At 47.4% G+C, this 18,118-nt stretch overlaps 1 protein-coding gene across 1 annotated transcript; it reads left to right on the top strand.

Annotated features, from left to right (window-relative positions):
• The first annotated feature begins 320 nt into the window (after positions 1-320).
• On the top strand, positions 321-16,497 carry trmt1 (tRNA methyltransferase 1). The gene is made up of 16 exons (XM_083925104.1): positions 321-467; positions 2,363-2,755; positions 4,064-4,253; positions 5,790-5,977; positions 6,421-6,536; positions 7,930-8,042; positions 9,734-9,882; positions 10,527-10,610; positions 11,478-11,547; positions 12,233-12,367; positions 12,535-12,620; positions 13,247-13,355; positions 13,568-13,644; positions 14,090-14,209; positions 14,883-14,997; positions 16,247-16,497. The coding sequence occupies exons 2-16, from the start codon at positions 2,376-2,378 to the stop codon at positions 16,307-16,309; spliced, it is 1,995 nt and encodes a 664-aa protein (XP_083781230.1). The 5' UTR covers positions 321-467; positions 2,363-2,375; the 3' UTR covers positions 16,310-16,497.
• The last annotated feature ends 1,621 nt before the right edge of the window (positions 16,498-18,118 follow it).

Genomic DNA, 18,118 nt, shown 5'->3' with positions numbered 1-18,118 from the left:
GTGTGTGTGTGTGTGTGTGTGTGTGTGTGTGTGTGTGTGTGTGTGTGTGTGTGTGTGTGTGTGTGTGTGTGTGTGTGTGTGTGTGTGTGTGTGTGTGTGTGTGTGTGTGTGTGTGTGTGTGTGTGTGTGTGTGTGCAGGCGGCGGCGGCCCACTCATCGACCCGCTCTCCCCACTTGTCCTTACGTTACACCGTCTCCCTGACAGTGGAGGAGGGGCGGAGGTGCGGTGCCGGACGGGAGAGGGCGGCGCTTTCGCTTTTTTTCTTGCAACGCCGGCTGCGCGGGCTTCCGTAGAGACGCTCCAACAAACATGGCGGCCCCCATGTGCTAACGTGAGAGCAGCCTGGAAAAGCAGCGTACACTGTAGCAGAGAGGAGACGCGTACAACACGACCACCTGTGCCGACTTTGTATCCCTCCCCCCGACAGGTTAGGGAAGAAGAGTCCGTCCAGGCGGAGGTGTCACAGGTAAATGTGTGCACACGGCTTACGTGCTTTAGTTTAACTAGCAAACGAGCTAACGTTAGCAACTTTGCAAAGAAGGAACATTACACTACACAACGTTTCTGTCCTATTGTTCTAGATGATGTTGGTTTTCATTTTGTCAAAGAAACAAACACACGAAGCTAAATGTAGACTAGAGTTCACCTTTAACCCTGTTTGGTCCCCTGGTTTCACTCTGCTGCTGAAAGGGGCTTTTGTTATTGGTCGATTAGTCGAACAACTCAACAGCTAGAAAAGCCAAATACAGTGTTTTATGAAGTAAATAAAGTCGTTTATGAATTGAAATAGTCGTTTATGTTTTGGGTCGGCCAAAACAAGAAATGTGAAGACATCACCTTGATACCTGAAGTGTTTGATATTGTTATTGGTGTGTAAACTTAATGTTGTTGCACTGAAAGAAACAAAGCGAAGGCGCTGAAATCACAGGTAAGACTTGTACAGGCATGGGTGCAGATCCCAGAGTCTATTTTCAGACTTTACATTCTTCACATTTAAGATTCACATCTAAAAAGAAATGGTGGAACAACTAATGTTTGACAAATATACATTTCTGACTCCACACACACACAAACATCCATCCACACTCCACACATCTCTGCTCTCCTCCACTACAACACACACGAGTGGGTAGTTTCTTACACAGAGGCTGATGACAGCAGCAGGCTTTAATGTTTTGATATTCATCCATATCAATTCATCATGCATAAAGTAGTCCCATACACTGGGAAGAAGAAGATGGTGAGAAGAACTGTGGGTGAGTAGACATTAAATGCCCAAGACCCTTAAATGTGGGATTTACTAATATAACAGTTAAGTCAGCAGTGATCCATGCTGTTGGCTGTTTAGGAAAAACAGGAAAGGTGAGCACAGTACATGATTCCCTGTGCAGTACTTTTTGAATGATATGGCGAGCCTCTACGGCAGGGGTGTCAAACTCCTCCAGTAAAGGGCTGTGTGTGTGTGTGTGTGTGTGTGTGTGTGTGTGTGTGTGTGTGTGGCTGCAGGTTGTCATTCCAACCAAGCAAGAACACACCTGACTCGACTTACTCACTCACCTGAACTGTCTTCACACAGTTGATTTGTTGGACCAGATGTGTTTTTGATTGGTTGGAATGAAAACCTGCAGCCACACACACACACACACACACACACACACACACACACACACACACACGGCCCTTTACTGGATCACTTTGACACCCATGCTCTACGGAGTTGTGATTTATGGCGGCATGGTGTGAGTTGCACACGGGCAAACAAAACAAACACTGTTGTGTCCCTCTCAATCCTGACATCCGATCTGCACCCCTGCTTGTACAGGTCTTACTAGTCTAACAGGTTCCAGACCCTCAACTATTACATATAGTAATAATAATAATAATAATAATATCATTTATATAGCATTTATCAAAACAAAGGTAGAAGACAAACTAGAGTCAGATTAAATCGGCGCAATAATTTCAGTTTAGATTGAAAAGAAGCCGTCGACTTGGCTGTTATTCCCCATAATATGATAATTTTCTGCTTTTCTTTGTGTTATGAATGTATATTAACTATCTTGGGGCTTTTTAAGGTAATTTAATATATGACACATTGGGTTCAGAGGAGCAGTTGTGATGGACAGTACTTTCTGTCATGTTATGGATTATTTAAACCAAAGCCCAACCGATGCATTGGCGAGGACCATATTACTGGCACATTTCAGTATGTTGGTTTAGGTCTAGGTTTGCTTAACCTCAGATTTCTGTTATTAATGTAGTAGTTTCAGAAATTCAGTGTTGGACGGGCTCTTTATTCAATCTGAATATAAGTGGAAAAGGTTTTGCAGCCTTCAGACGTGTCATTTGTCTTTTTCCCAGGTGGCGTTCCTTTATGCTGGTGCGGACAGCTCGGCTGTTCCCCCTCATCATCTCCCATCATCTGCATCCTTCCTGCACTCACTCTCCCAGACAGACGTGTCGGTGGAGCCTGGGCAGTGCTGCTGCTGCTGCCGGCGGTAGGGGACTCAGATCCATGGAGCCGCTAAAAACTGCCCCTGATGTTCCCGACACCAAACCTCCTCCCACAGCCGCCGAATCTACAGCGGAAGAAATGGGCCCGGCATCCACGGATGCAGCGGCTGACAAGGAGACACTCTCTGCAGGACTGTTACCGGGGGAGACGGTGGTCAAGGAGGGCAAGGCGGCCATCTTGTTTCCCAGTGCCAACGAGGTGTTTTACAACCCAGTCCAGGAGTTCAACAGAGATTTGACGTAAGCATAAACACGGGCTGCTCTTGTTTCTCGGGACTCAGTGGGCAGTCTGATGATTGAGCCTCTAGGGGCGATAATTCAGGCTTTAGGGTGTAGCGAGGAAATATCCAAGCAAAGACTTCCTCTCCCACTCGGCCGTTATTTCCCAGATGGGTTTTGAGATTGCATTTTACCAAATGGTGATGACAGCGATTGTATACTTCACAGTTCATGTGCCTTTCTTTTCACTGTAGAGACAGAAAACAATGGGAAGTCTGTATTATGCTTTCTGAGAGCATGCTAGGTCGCTAAGAAAGAGTACCTCTGTCAAGTATGTACAATATTTACGATTTTAAAGTTTAGCTATAGAACAGCCATAAAATGTAGAGTAACAGCAGCAGAAATAGAGATGCCAGTCGCACAGCAATATTCCGTAAATCCAAGTACCCTATAGCACGGGGCACGGTACGGATGGACAAAGGTCCGATATTATAAAAAGCGAGATTTTCCATGTCTTGTTTCATTAAAGTGTTCCTTTAAATGAACCTGCAGGGCTCCCTGTATGTTGTGATGTCACAACTATACTACATATAGGTAGAAAGGGCCGCTACGGTTCTTTCCACGCTGCAGCGACGGTGCAGAAACGCTGACCAATCAGAGCAGACCTTTTTGGGAAGGGGCTATAAAGAGCTAAACGGATTGTTTCAGACAGAGCGTGAATACAGGTATATTCAGAAAGACATCGTCTGAAACATAACGTATATTTTGTACATTTAATTATTTAAACTACCGGTCAATCTCTGTTCCTACCCTCACCAGTGGTCATGAAAGCTGGGTCATGACCGAAAAGAACGAGGTCGCGGGTACAAGCGGCCGAAATGGGTTTTCTCAGGAGGGGGGCTGGAGTCTCCCTTAGAGATGAACCCTGGGCGCCTCCCTAGGGAGGTGTTCCAGGCACGTCCAGCTGGGAGGAGGCCTCGGGGAAGACCCAGGACCAGGGGGAGAGTTTAAGGATCCCCCAGTTAGAGCTGGTTAATGTGGCCCAGGAAAGGGAAGTTTGGGGTCCCCTGCTAAAGTTGCTGCCCCCGCGATGAGATGAGATTCCCCGGACCCCTCTGTGATTCTAATCACATAATCACAGTTTTGTTTCACACATTCATTCAAAGCAGGGACACGTCCACTTCTCAAACACAAGACTCTACACACCGTAATATTGTGACTGCAATAGTGTCGTCCATTTTGTGCAAGAATGACCAAAGTTGTGTTTGGATGAGTCGTGAATATTCAGCGAGCTCTGTTATCACCCTGGTGTAACGTTTCCCTTCCCAGATGTGCTGTGATCACGGAGTTCGCCAGAGAAATGCTGGCTCAGCGCGGGGTGAAGGTGGTGGTGCCGGGTGAGAAAGAGAGGGTGGTGGTCTCTCTGTCGGAGGACACGAACGAGGCCGACGTGCAGACGGAGGAGAAAAACGGAGCGGAGCCTCCCGCCGTAACCGCGAGAGTGGGGGAGAAATGTGAGGTACGGATGAGTCTATTGGACAGTTGCTTTTATTACTGGCTCTCATTTGGATAAATAAAAATAAAGTAAAGCACAAAAAGCAGAGAGCACTCCTTCTGTGGCATGAAGTACGGTACTAACACCGTCAGGGTCAGTGGTTCGAGTCCCCCCGGGGTCCCCCATGCTTAAAATGTACACAGCGATGCCAGCGTAGAGCGGTTTGGATAAGAGCTTCCATCAAATGACTTATGTTAATGTTGCACAAGGCAATTTCACACTCTGCTGGCCCCAAGTGGCAGAGAGAGGAAATCAGATCAGTTTTTAAAACTTTGAAGGATTTCATTATGTTTTAAATAAGGTCGTTCGTTTGTTGTCACTGACTGAGGGGAAAAAGACGCTCGGCCGCTGCTGGTGATCCTAGAACGTGGAGTGATGCCATTTGTTATTTGATCTTTTGACTTTCAGTTCTGGTCAAAAGCAAGTAATAAGGTGTGAGGATTAAATTCCAAGTGTGTTGTGTACAGTCAGGGCTCTTTGCGATGACTGGATGTGTAGACTGGATACTTTCTGATGAGTGAGATGCTGAGGCATGGACGTCTTGCTAACGTGCTAGTTGGGTTTTGTAGTTTCTGTTTAGTTTTCAGCTTGAAAGGATCCCAAACTCTGGACACTTTCTGTAGTTTTCTTCGAACCGTCTCGTCTCTTCTCCCCTCCCCCTGCTGTTTTCTCTCTCCGCTTCCTCCACCCTGTAGTCCGCGCCATCACACCTTCTTTACGGCGCTCCGTGGACGTGGTGGCCGCAGCGTAAGCCCTCTGTGTGACTGCAACGATCATCCGCGTGGAACCAGCCGCTGTACATTTACATAAAATGAATTCATTAAACAAAGCAATCTTCCAGTTACTTAAGGAATCATTTCGGCACCTTTCCAGATGAAGCAGTCGGCAGGTTTCGCATCCCGGCTGGTATGCAGGTGTTCGGTTCATTGATGACTCTAAAATCACCCGTAGGTGTGAATGGTTGTCTGTCTCTGTTCGTCTCTATGTGTCCTGTGATAGACTGGCGTCCTGTCCAGGGTGGACCCCGCCTCACGCCCGATGTCAGCTGGGATCGGCTCTGGCCCCCCCGCGACCCCGACAGGGACAAGCGGTTGAAGATGAATGAATGAATGAATGAATGAATGAATTAACTATTAACGGAGCAATCCCAGAGAGTCGCTTACAGTCGACTGTGGCTAACATTGATTAACATGCTGCAGCACGGTGCAGACATTAAAACGTCTCTTTAACCACCATTACTGCTCAAAATGACACCAAACCTCTGCAGTGGCATGGACTCGAACATTGGTCTTGCATTCATCAGGCGGACACAAACACAACTCTAAATAATGTTTCTTCATGTCTGCTGGATGTTGGATGTTAGCCATATTGCTAACTTTGTACTGTATGTTGGGCATGTGTCAGTGTTGTCTATACCTCTTGTTTCTGCTGCCCCCAAGTGGCCAAAAAAACAGTTCATTCAGCTTTAAAGACCTTCTTCCACCCCCGTGTGTGTTTCAGCGCGGCCTCCGCGTGCTGGAGGGTCTGGCGGCCTCCGGTTTGCGCTCGGTGCGCTTCGCCCTGGAAGTCCCCGGCCTGCGGAGCGTCACCGCAAACGACTTCTCCAGCAAGGCGGCGGCGCTGATCGCCAGGAACGCCCAGTACAACGGAGTCAGCCACCTGCTCCAGGCCAGCTGCAGGGACGCCAGGTACCAACACTCAGCACGGCCAGGGAAAAACTGCCGGTTCCCTGCCGGCCTGCCTCTGCCCTGGCTCATTTACCCGCTCCACTGATTTACTGTCCGTCTTCACTCCGCTCCAATCTTCACCCTTGACCTCTCGCTCTATTCATCCCTCTGTTCCAGCTCACCTCTCCTCCACTCGTGTCTCTTTGCTTCACTTCTTTCATGAACTCGCTCTTTCATTGGCGCCACTCTCCTCTTTCCTCTTTGACTTGTTTGCCTTCTCTTTGTCTGTCTTCTTCAGTCCTTTCTCCTCCTCTCTGAACTAATCGGCTCTTCTTGGCTCCTCTCCTCTTTTCTCCATCCCCTCGGCTCCATTTTTAACTTTCTGCCCTTGCATCTAACATTTCTTTCAGTGGTCATGGACGTGGATTTGTTCACTCCTCTCCCTTTTCCTTACTCTCCTCCAGTATGCTGATGTACGAGATGCGAGGGAAGAAGGAGCGCTACGACGTGATCGATCTGGATCCCTACGGGAGCCCCGCTTGCTTCTTAGATGCCGCTGTGCAGGCTGTCAGCGAGGGAGGTGGGTAGTTTGCTTTTCGTAAATAATCCAACCGACTCTCGGCTCTTTTCATTATTCTGTTTCTGAGCCTGCGTCAGTAAACGTGCCGTTTATGATCCTGCTCCAAACAACGGTTTGTCTGCGAGTGTCATCGGTAAAAGCTTGACGTTAAATGCAACATACAGAGCTTCTTTACATTCAGGATTTTAAAAGTGTCTAGTCAATCGTAGCATGCATTGCTTTTTGTTCATATGAAATAATGAAGTACAGGCATGATTAAGGGTCATTGTCTGTGCTCAATACTAATCATCCACCAATCCTTATTCTGTCTATCTATTTGATTGCACTCAGTGAAGGAGATACACTCATCACCTTTTATTTTATGGTATTAAAATCACTCTGACCGGGGCGGCCGATGGCTGAGAGGTTAGAGCAGCCGCCCCATGTGAAGAAGAAGGTCCTCGAGGCAGCGGCTGCTGGTTCGACTCCGACCTGCAGCCCTTTGCTGCATGTCTCCCCCTTCCCCCTCTCTCACCACATTTCCTGTCCGTCCTATCTAAGGGTGCACTCACACTGTTCATCCGTCCCGTGCCCCGTGCTTTAGGGTCCTTGTCCCCCCCTCCAGGCCCGTTTGTACTCACACTACCTGGGCCTCACGCAAATGCTTCTTGCTGCCTATACGTCATCACGCCGTAACACGTCACACGCATTGATGACGTCATCACGATGCGTGGCTTTGTTTCCAGATCTTTCCGTAGACCTCAGAGTTTTTGTGCGTCTTGTCGACGGTTTTTGAATCTTTTCATCGACCAAATCTGCAGTAAACACTCCACCTCCGCATCACACCAACGTGAACCTTTCACCGCCATTGTTTTAATTGGCCGTGCATGGTCCCACCTTCTTTTTTCTATGTCCCAACAGGCGCACAGGAAATTACCTCAGAGCCGAGGTAGGCCTCATGTTCGTACACATGCGCACGCTCGTGCTCGTACTTGTTCAAACGTGCTCTACAAAAGCCCACCTCTTCTAAACGGGCCGTGGCCGGCAACCGTACCCAACTAGGCGTGGTACGGTTGCACTCACACTGGTCAAACGTACTAGACTTTAGCCGTGAAGCGTGCTTGGGCACGGTACGGATGGACAGTGTGAGTGTACAGTGAAGAGTCTCGAGATGAGTCTGCTAGCTTATAGGACAATGATGGGTGTTTACACTTCGACAGCCAATCTGACCTCATCTTAACGGCCCCGATTTGAACGCTCCACCATGTGGGACAAACAGAATCTTAAAACAAACACTAAGAGTTCCTTTACTATACGCTGTAACCCGTGTTTTAAAGGTAGTCTTTTGTAGTCACTGCTTCTCTCTCTCATGTCTCTTTTGCTGACTCACCGTCTCTGTGTCTCTCTCTCTCAGGTCTGTTGTGTGTAACGTGTACAGACATGGCCGTGATGGCAGGAAACAGCGGAGAGACCTGCTACAGCAAATACGGCTCAGTCTCCATCAAAGCCAAATACTGTCATGAGATGGTGAGTGCACATGCGGGCGCAACATGACGAAGAGTACATGCACAGACACGTGTGTGTGTTTGCAAAGTGAATGTGACCTTTGGTAGTGAAGAGCAAGAGCTCTGGGTGCATCAGACACTCGCTGAGCAGCTGCTCTGTCAGGAAAACAACAGCAGCAGAATAAGGGCGCACTCACACTGTCCTTCCGCACCGCGCCCCGGGCTTTAGGGTACTTGTCCCCCCCCTCCCTCTCCCCCCGCACCCCAGGCCCGTTTGTACTCACACTACCTGGGCCTCTGCGAATGCTTCTTGCCTGTCCATACGTCATCACGCCGTAACACGTCACACGCATTGATGACGTCATGGCGATGCGTGGCTTTGTTTACAAATCTTTCCACAGACCTCTGAGTTTTTGTGCGTCTTTTCGACTGTTTTTGAATCTTTTCATCGACCAAATCTGCAGTAAACACTCCACCTCCGCATCACACCAACGTGAACCTTTCACCGCCATTGTTTTAAATGTCCGCGCATGGTCCCTCCTTCTATTTTCTATGTCGAACAGGCGCATATAAATTACCTCAGAACCGCCGTAGGCCTCGTGCTCGTGCTCGTACACGTGCAAACGCGCTTTACAAAAGCCCACCTCTCCCAAACGGGCTGTGGACGGCCAGCTGTCTGCAGTTATGCATGGAGCAGTTGCACTCACACTGGTCAAACGCACTAGGCTTTACCCACAAAACCTGTTTTGGCGCGGTGTGGAAGGACAGTGTGAGTGCGTCCTCACTGTATCTGTTCAGAGAGCAGCCAAACAAATGCTTGTTTTAATGAAGAAGTCGGTCAATAACCGCCTGATTTTATATCTTGCTGGAAGCCCCCGTCTGATTTCCTTCTGCCGCTTTCACAAAACAGCGGAGTTGAAGTAATTCACCTCGCTGAGGAGCGGAGCCTGTCGCCCGCGGCTCTTCAGCTCACTGCGGCTGTTCCTTCCCGTTTATTTACTCGCTGCAGTGTTTAAAACGGATTTCTCTGACAACAACAAAAAAAAGCAGCTGTCATGTTTTCAAAAGGCACTGTTGATGGATGAGCCAGGCTAACGCTAATAACTCTGACAAATGTAATGTGTCTTGTGACGGCTTTAGGGTAAAAGCCACCCCGTGGTTTTAATGTGAACCAGCAGACGAGTCTGTCGAAAACCCTCTTCTCTAAACACAGACCTGTGGACACAAAGAGGCACATGGAGACAGAGGGAGAAACACGGAGACAAACGAAGATACACAGACACACACGGAGACACAAAGAGACGCAAAGAGACACACAGAGACAGACGGAGACACATGGAGACACAAAGAGACACAGAAAGACTCAGAGACCCGCAGAGACACACGGACACAAACAGAGACACACAGAGACACAAAAGACACACGGACTCACACAGAGACACAAAGAGACCCACGGAGACACACGGAGACACACAGAGACAGAAGGAGACACAAAGAGACACAGGGAGACACGCCGTGATATGAACTTATTAAACACAAGAACTCTCCTTTCTTTAGACTGGATTAAAAAAGCAGAATCTCTAGAATATTATTGTTTTCCTCACATATTACTGTTTTCAGTTTAAAATCTTCATGGGAGCAAAAGGTCAAACTTTCTCAGACGAGAAACGAACCAAGCAAAAAGAAGTTCTTCTCTCTCTGTTCCTCCTGCAGGCTCTTCGTATCATCCTCCACAGCTTGGACCAGAGGGCGGGCGTGTACCAGCGATACATCCGGCCCCTGCTGTCCGTCAGTGTCGACTTCTACATCAGGGTCTTTGTACGGGTCTTCACGGGACAGGCCACGGTCAAGAACTCAGCGAGGTGCACGCACGCACGCACACACACGCACGCACGCACGCACGCACGCGCACACACACACACACACACACACACACACACACACACACACACACACACACACACACACACACACACACACACACACACACACACACTGTACTGTCCCCAAAACAAGGATTGTATGATGGGAGTTGAATGATGCTGGAACTGGGTCACTGCAGCAAGCACATACTAACAATAATGGCAGCGGCAGGACTTAAAATATTAGAAACAACCTGTCTATAAATGTATAATGATAAAGGTTACAGCTAGGACGTACGGGCCCTTAGCAATGTTGTTATTTTTAAACTGATTTTGTTCTGCTTAATTCTGCTGCTATAGGCCTAGTCTGCCGAGGGATAATACTTTACCAGCAGCAGGACTTAGAAACAAAATATTAGAAACAAACTGTCTATAAATGTAATGCTGGGTATCTAGATGAATGGTAAGGAGAGTCCACATATGAATATAATATTAATCTAATGGTGTAACTACAGTTTATAATCAGGATGTACTGTTAGCGTGCGTGTATCCATGTGAACATGTGTGTATGCACGTTTACTAGCCCACGTGCTCACACGGAAACTGTTATTCCTGACACACGTTCTCCCCGTCTTGTGTTGCAGTAAACAGGCGCTGATCTACAACTGTGTCGGCTGCGGCTCTTTCCACTCGCAGAGAATGGGCCGGAGAACAAGCAACGGCAAACAGTAAGACGGTCCGCGATCGGCCAACTCTCCCGCAGCACTCAATCTGCATCAGTTCAACCGTTTCACACTCTTCGCCTTTTGGCCGATGGTGTCAGACCTCAAATCTGAAGACGGGAATGTCAACATTGGGTGTCAGTGCCTCTGAATTCAAAAAATGGGGGCTTCTTCTTCTCTCTTGAACGTCTGTTTTGTGCTACAACAGGCAGTTCAAGTCCGGAGTGGAGATGACAGAGTTTGGCGCTGTGTTGTTTAGAAACTCGGCTGTGGACGCCGTTCACTGCTGAATGTATGCTAGCATGCTAACAACATGGTTACAGGGATGACGGACTGTCGGTCCACCACTTTGCTCCATACTGAACTGTTTCAGCAGCTAACCAATGAACTATCGTAACATTTTGTGCAGGCATTCGTGTTGCACTTGTTACCGCTCCAATGAACTTTCCCTCTCGCGCCGTCATCAGGTCAAAATCTCAGTGAGTCCAGAATTTACCTCGACATCCCCATCGGCCTCAGCTGTACTGTGTTTAATGGTAATGTGCCAAGACACTAAACGCTGCTCCTCCATGTTTAGTTCTGACTCTGAGGGCAGACCTCAGAAGGCAGACCTGAGCCAGATGACCCGAATGGCTCTTAAGGTCGCAGAAGATCACAAATGTATTTTGGCCTTAAACCATTCAGTGCTTCGCAAACCAACAGCAGCACTTCACAATCAAGTCTTTGCATGCTGCAGGTGGCGTTTAGCTTATACCACCGCCGTGTCCAAGTACGACCTGTACGAGTCACTAGTGCGGCCGTAGACTCTTGGTCTTTTTTTATCAAATAAAAGTTGTGACAGCTGTAGTGAAGACGAATCTGCTGTGTTTTCAGTATGAAGTATTCTCCTGCAACAGGACCCCCAGTTGGGCCACAGTGTGAGCACTGCGGACAGAGACATCAGGTGAGACAGACAGACACACACACACACACACACACACACTGGACCATGTTCCAGCTTGCACAGTAAAGAAATTCGAACAATATGTTTGAAAAAAGTGTAAGAATCAAACAAATGGTATATTATAATAATTCTGCGCACCCACCAGCAAAAGTCCACTGGAGGACTCGCTTCAACTGGTGGAAAATCAGTTTCCTCTTTTGAGTTCACCCTCGCCTTTCTGACTCCAAACATGGTCACCAAGCTGGCGATGGCCAAAATAGAAGAGAAGTAGAGAAAGAGAGATGTGGAAGAAGGGATGAGTACAGGGAAGAAAAAGAGAAGGAGAGATGATAAGATAGCAGAATTAAGGAGAGGGAGGGGAGAGGAGCAGTAAAAGGACAGATGTAATGAGCAGATATATCCCTGCCTGGTTTACGTGTCTGTCCTGGGCTACTTGCGGGACGCGTACACGCACGCACGCACACACACACACACACACACACACACACACACACACACTTAGTAACACATCATGTAAAGTTGTTGGCATGTTGCGTTTTTATAGTTATACAACTTGCCTATATTTGTTGTTGATTTTAAATAAATGAATGTTCAGGATGCAGACGATAACCTCTCTGATTGTTTGTAGTTATTATTTAAAGTTGTTACACACCCCAGCTGAAGTCTGTGTCTGTCCTCTCTGTAGCTGGGCGGTCCTGCTTGGGCCGAGCCCATCCATGACTTGGCCTTTGTCCAGAAGGTTTTGTCTGCCGTGTCAGGGAACCCGTCCCGGTTTGGGACGGCCAAGCGCATCGAGGGCATGCTCAGCATGGTGACGGAGGTATGAACTTCCCTTTTACATGGATAGTTTTCATCTTTTGCTCTTGTTATGTGGGTGTGGTTAGTTAAGTCAGGGGACTTTTGCATTGTGTGAGAGATCCATTGTTTGATTTGTCTTCCTGCTCGATGAACACATCATCATCACCTCTGACGTGTCGTGTGTTTCAGGAGTTGGAAGACGTGCCTCTTTATTACACTGTGGACAGTCTGAGCGGCACGTTACACTGCAACACCCCGCCGCTGCTCCAGTTCAGGTAAGAAAACACAAAGGAGCGCACAGTGAACGTTTCAGCCATAGTGTCGTTGGTTAAATGAAATATTAGCACAGGTAAGAACCGCCGTGTGTTTGGACTGGACTAGTTATCTTTCCCATTTAACGAGAAAGAAAAAAGCAACCACACCACCAGGATTCAGGATGATCCCGGACGAGCCCCCATTTGTTACAACCCTGGCTCTCAGGTTGAAACAGAGGAGAGAGACACACAGAGGGGGCAATGGATCGGCGCCCCGAGCAGTTGCTATTATTAGCAGTTGGGGGTTCGATGCCTTGCTCAACAGCACCAGGAGATGAACTGGCACCTCTCCAGCCACCAGTCCAATCTCCATTCTTGGTCCACATAGGGACTCGAACGGGCGACACTACGGTTTCCAGCCGAGTCACCTATGGACTGAGCTACTGCTACTTGAACCATAAGTGAGGATGGGAGGCTAGGAGGGGGGGAAATTTGTGCTCGTGTTTACGTGTGCCAGTTAAAAGACGGCAGTGGAGGACCCACTGACCCCCACATATATTGTAGATTAGCATAAGACTCTGCCGTTGTACCAACCCTTTCTAGCATGTTCCTATTCCCCATTAGTTGCTAACCGACTCTCTCTGCAGGTCGGCGCTCCTTCACGCTGGTCACAGGGTTTCCCTCTCTCACGCCTGCAAGAACGCCATCAAGACAGACGCTCCGCCTGCAGCCATCTGGGACATCATGCGATGCTGGGTAAACATTCCCGATTTACAACAAAAAAAAGTACTATAGCTACTTCTGATAAGCCTAAACCCCCCACAGTCATGCTTGTGCTGCAGTCAGAAGCTTCTAGATTCTCCAGTTTGCAGGAATCCATTGAAACTGGTCTCCTGAATCACACACACACACACACACACACACACACACACAATGCTTCATCTTTACGTCTGATTGGTCTGTTACAGGAGAAGGCCAATCCTGTGAAGAGGGAGAAGCTGTCAGAGACGAGCCCCGCCTTCAAGATCCTCTCCACTGAGCCCAGGTGAGACCACGTCCTAGACCTGAAGGTCCAACCAGTTTATCAGGCCGGCAATGTGAAATGAGCCAGTTTATACTATTGTCTCATTAAAGTATAGAGAGCGACCTGCAGACCTGTGCTGTGATTACAGCTAATTCTATTTAATGTAAGCCTGGGACAGTTTAATATACAGTCACCGGCCACTTTATTAGGTGCAACGTGGTGTGGTTGTTGGTGCCAGACGGGCAGCTCTGAGGATTTCAGAAACTGCTGATCTACTGGGATTTTCACGCACAACCATCTCTAGGGTTTCGACAGAGAATGGTCCGGAAAAGAGGAAAGATCCAGATTACTCAGCAAAAAACCCTTCTGCGTTTATTCCTAAGGCTCATTGTAACTGTTTGTATTAATGTTTGTGTAAATCTCAATCACAGAACATATTTGTGTGTGTGTCTGTGTGTGTGTGCAGTTCAGAAGCCTGTTTCACTGTGAGGGAGGACGCCAACCCTCAGTCCCGTAAACGCCACCTGACCCGCTTCCAGGAGAACCCGCAGGCCTTCTGGGGACCCAAGGCTCGTGCCAAAGCTGGGTAAGTACCACAACCTCCATGCCCCCAGAACACACACACACACACACACATACACACACACACACAATGATGGACAAACACAACAAGGAGCCATAGTTTTGAGGATGGTCAAAAATAAGACCCCTTTTTTGAAAAGATGGACAGGACACAGGACTTCAGCTTTAATTCTGGAAACATGTCTGAAGAACGAGTGACTTATGATCCCGAATGTCAACAAAATCAGTGTGAAATCAATAATCAATAATCATAGGGTAAACATTTGCAGGAAAGGGAACATTATGCACCAAACCATCACAATTTAGATGTGAAGCCGAGGTTAAAGAAAAGAAAGTTGTATTTCAAAACCTTTAAACATGTTTATGGACGTGTATACAGATAAATATCAGTCTCAAATGTATATTTGGGGCTCTTTGACTTGTAAACATCCTGATCTGGCCTCTCAAGCTACTCATGGTTGTTACTTTAGATTCTAAAACCATAAAGAAGCCCTTCTCCTTCCATTTTGTTTGGCTCCTTTCACGTCAACTTGCTTGTCTTTCCTACCTTTTCCCTCCTCCACATCCTCCTCCTTATCTCCATCCATCCCTAACCTTTCGTTCTCTCTCTCTATTTCTCTCTCTCTCGATCTCCCTCTCTCTCTCTCTCTCTCTCTCTCTCTCTCTCTGTCGTCCAGTGGCGGTATCGCTACGGACCTGCAGGACAAGAGGAAGAAGTGCCAGAACAAGAGAAAGAACCAAATCACAGACTCTTCAGAGCTGAGAAACTTCCCCTGTAAGAGATTCAGACAGGTCAGTTCACCTCCAGGCGCACGTGCTGCCGTCACGTCACATTTCTTTTAGGAAGGGCGAGAACATCGTCAGCCATCCAGGTATTTAACCTCTCACAAGGGCGATGATGTCACTGGAACCCGACTGTCACTAAGGACGGTCGTTGGCACTTGGAGCACAAAGGGTTCCAGTGACATCATCGACCTTGTGAGAGGTTAAATACCTGGATCTCCACACCAGATAGTTGGACCAGTCCTAGCCTGGTCAGATGCGTACATGAACTGATGAAGCCTCTTGGATGAGAGGTGAAACGTCTTCCTAGACAAACAACCAGGTCCAGTTGCAAGAAAAAAAAAATAACACACAATTGTTTAAGATCAAAGGGTTCCCGATGTCCGATCGCAACGAAACCAGCACGAGTGAACTCAGCGCCCACGAAATAGGGGGGGTAGCCCAAGTTTCAAGTCTCTAAAGTAACCCTAATCCTAAACCCTAACCCTAATCCTAAACCCTAACCCTAATCCTAAACCTTAGCCCTAATCCTTAAGCCTAACCCTAATCCTAAACCCTAACCCTAACCCTAACCCTAATCTCAAACCTTAACCCTATTTTAAAAAGGCCATAACTTTTGATAGGGACGTCGTAGAGACTCCATCTTGGTATCAATGGAAAGCGCGTGGCCATAATTAGGGGGTAGGCAAAGTCTCAACAAATGAGCACCTAAGGGAAAAAAATAGGCACACAATTGGTTAAGATCAAAGGGTTCCCGACGTCCGATCGCAACGAAACCAGCACGAGTGAACTCAGCACCCACGAAATGGGGGGGGGGGGGGGGTAGCCCAAGTTTCAAGTCTCTAAACTAACCCTAACCCCTAACCCCTAAACCCTAACCCCTAACCCCTAACCCTAATCCTAAACCCTAATCCCAAACGGTAACCCTATTTTAAATAGGCCATAACTTTTGATAGGAACGTCGTAGAGACTAACCCTTACCCTTTTGCTTTGAGGTTGGAAACAGAAGTCTCACAGAATTAAAGGCAGAGAGTTATTTAAATATAATTACACATAAAGTCTTCGTGTCCCTGGGAAACGAAACGGTCGACACACGCTCGTCTCCATCGGCCACTCTGGCAGAACGCCACTCACTGTTGGTTTTGTGCCAGAGGAGCTGAGTGCATCCACCAGCTGCAGCCAACGTTTCCCTCTTTTAGTGATTTTAGAGAGAGAGAATCCTAATTCATGTCATGACTGTTGTCTTTTCTCCTTACAGGGAACATGCACACACGGAGAGAAATGCTGTTACTCCCACGACCCGGAGCACAACATGGAGTGAATTCTGTCTTCAGAGTTAGTTGTGTGTGTGTTTTTGTTTTGTTTTGTTTTTTTAAATAATTTTATTTCTGGAGTTTGAACGGACGAGCGCAGCCCGGACGAAGCGAGCACGACGCACTGCCTCGTGTTGAATTTGGAAAAGGGACGGAACCCTAAAGGCCGTTAATACGTACGACACAATTCAGTTTCATGCCGTTTTTGTTATTCAACTGTTGTTCCGGTCCAATAAAGTCCTCACGCTGGCTTTAACATGTTTCGTTTTGTTCTTTTGGTCGACTTTCAACAGCTGGTTCGGGCGTGGTGTGGGACTTTTGGATATTTGTAATTCATAATCATAGTTTTGTCAGGTCAGACGCAGTTCAGTGTCTCCTCTGTCTTACCTTCTTAATGGATAATGCAAATAACTGCCTCATGATGATATAATGGCATATTTGTGCATCTGTACCCTGTTTTAGAGACCTTGTGATGGGAGACGTTTTTGTTTGGTCTAAAGACGTCACCCAACCTCGGCTTAGCGTGTCCTGGCTCCTCCTCTAAAGGACTGAGCACCAGTGGGATCGAGGTCATTCCTGCCTGGCTCTGGGCAGAGTGAGGACGCAGGGGTGAACGTGTTTTTGTCTGCAGAGGAAAAAAAATACTTTGTCAAAATAAAACACGGATAAAAAGCTGATCCTGTTTGTTGGTAGGCAAAGTCTCAACAAATGAGCACCTAAGGAAAAGAAAATAGGCACACAATTGTTTAGGATCAAAGGGTTCCCGACGTCCGATCGCAACGAAACCAGCATGAGTGAACTCGAAATAGGGGGGGTAGCCCAAGTTTCAAGTCTCTAAAGTAACCCTAACCCCGAAACCCTAACCCTAATCCTAAACCCTAATCTCAAACCTTAACCCTGTTTAAAATAGGCCATAACTTTTGATAGGAACGTCGTAGAGACTCCATTCCGGTACCAATGGAAAGCGCGTGGCCATAATTAGGGGGGTAGGCAAAGTCTCAACAAATAAGCACCTAAGGGAAAAAAAATAGGCACACAAATGTTTTATATCGAAGGGTTCCCGATGTCCGATCGCAACGAAACCAGCACGAGTGCGCTCAGCACCCACAAAATAGGGGGGGTAGCCAAAATTTCAAGTCTCAAAAATAACCCTAATCCTTGACCCTAACCCTAATCCTAAACCCTAACCCTAATCCTAAACCCTAACCCTAACCCTAATCTCAAACCTTAACCCTATTTTTAAAAGGCCATAACTTTTGATAGGAACGTCGTAGAGACTCCATTCCGGTACCAATGGAAAGTGCATGGCCATAATTAGGGGGGTAGGCGAAGTCTCAACAAATAAGCACCTAAGGGAAAAAAGATAGGCACACAAATGTTTTATATCGAAGGGTTCCCGATGTCCGATCGCAACGAAACCAGCACGAGTGCGCTCAGCACCCACAAAATAGAGGGGGTTGCCAAAATTTCAAGTCTCTAAAATAACCCTAACCCCTAAACCCTAACCCTAATCCTTAACCCTAACCCTAATCCTAAACCCTAACCCTAACCCTAATCTCAAACCTTAACCCTATTTTAAAAAGGCCATAACTTTTGATAGGAACGTCGTAGAGACTCCATTCCGGTACCAATGGAATGTGCATGGCCATAATTAGGGGGGTAGGCGAAGTCTCAACAAATAAGCACCTAAGGGGAAAAAAATAGGCACACAAATGTTTTATATCGAATGGTTCCCGATGTCCGATCGCAACGAAACCAGCACGAGTGCGCTCAGCACCCACAAAATAGGGGGGGTAGCCAAAATTTCAAGTCTCTAA

Source organism: Echiichthys vipera (assembly GCF_963691815.1).
Source record: "Echiichthys vipera genome assembly, chromosome: 2".
NCBI classification, from domain to species: Eukaryota; Metazoa; Chordata; class Actinopteri; order Perciformes; family Trachinidae; genus Echiichthys; species Echiichthys vipera.
The sequence above is the reverse complement of the archived record's forward strand: the minus strand, read 5'-3'. Positions and strand labels throughout refer to the sequence as shown.

Bases quoted from the DNA above. Each gene is read 5' to 3' on its own strand.
- trmt1 (XM_083925104.1), top strand. From the start codon at position 2,376: ATGCTGGTGCGGACAGCTCGGCTGTTCCCCCTCATCATCTCCCATCAT. The intron at 6,537-7,929 runs GTGGGTAGTTTG...TCTCTCTCTCAG, and splicing joins GCAGGCTGTCAGCGAGGGAG to GTCTGTTGTGTGTAACGTGT. The intron at 10,611-11,477 runs GTAAGACGGTCC...CTGTGTTTTCAG, and splicing joins AGAACAAGCAACGGCAAACA to TATGAAGTATTCTCCTGCAA.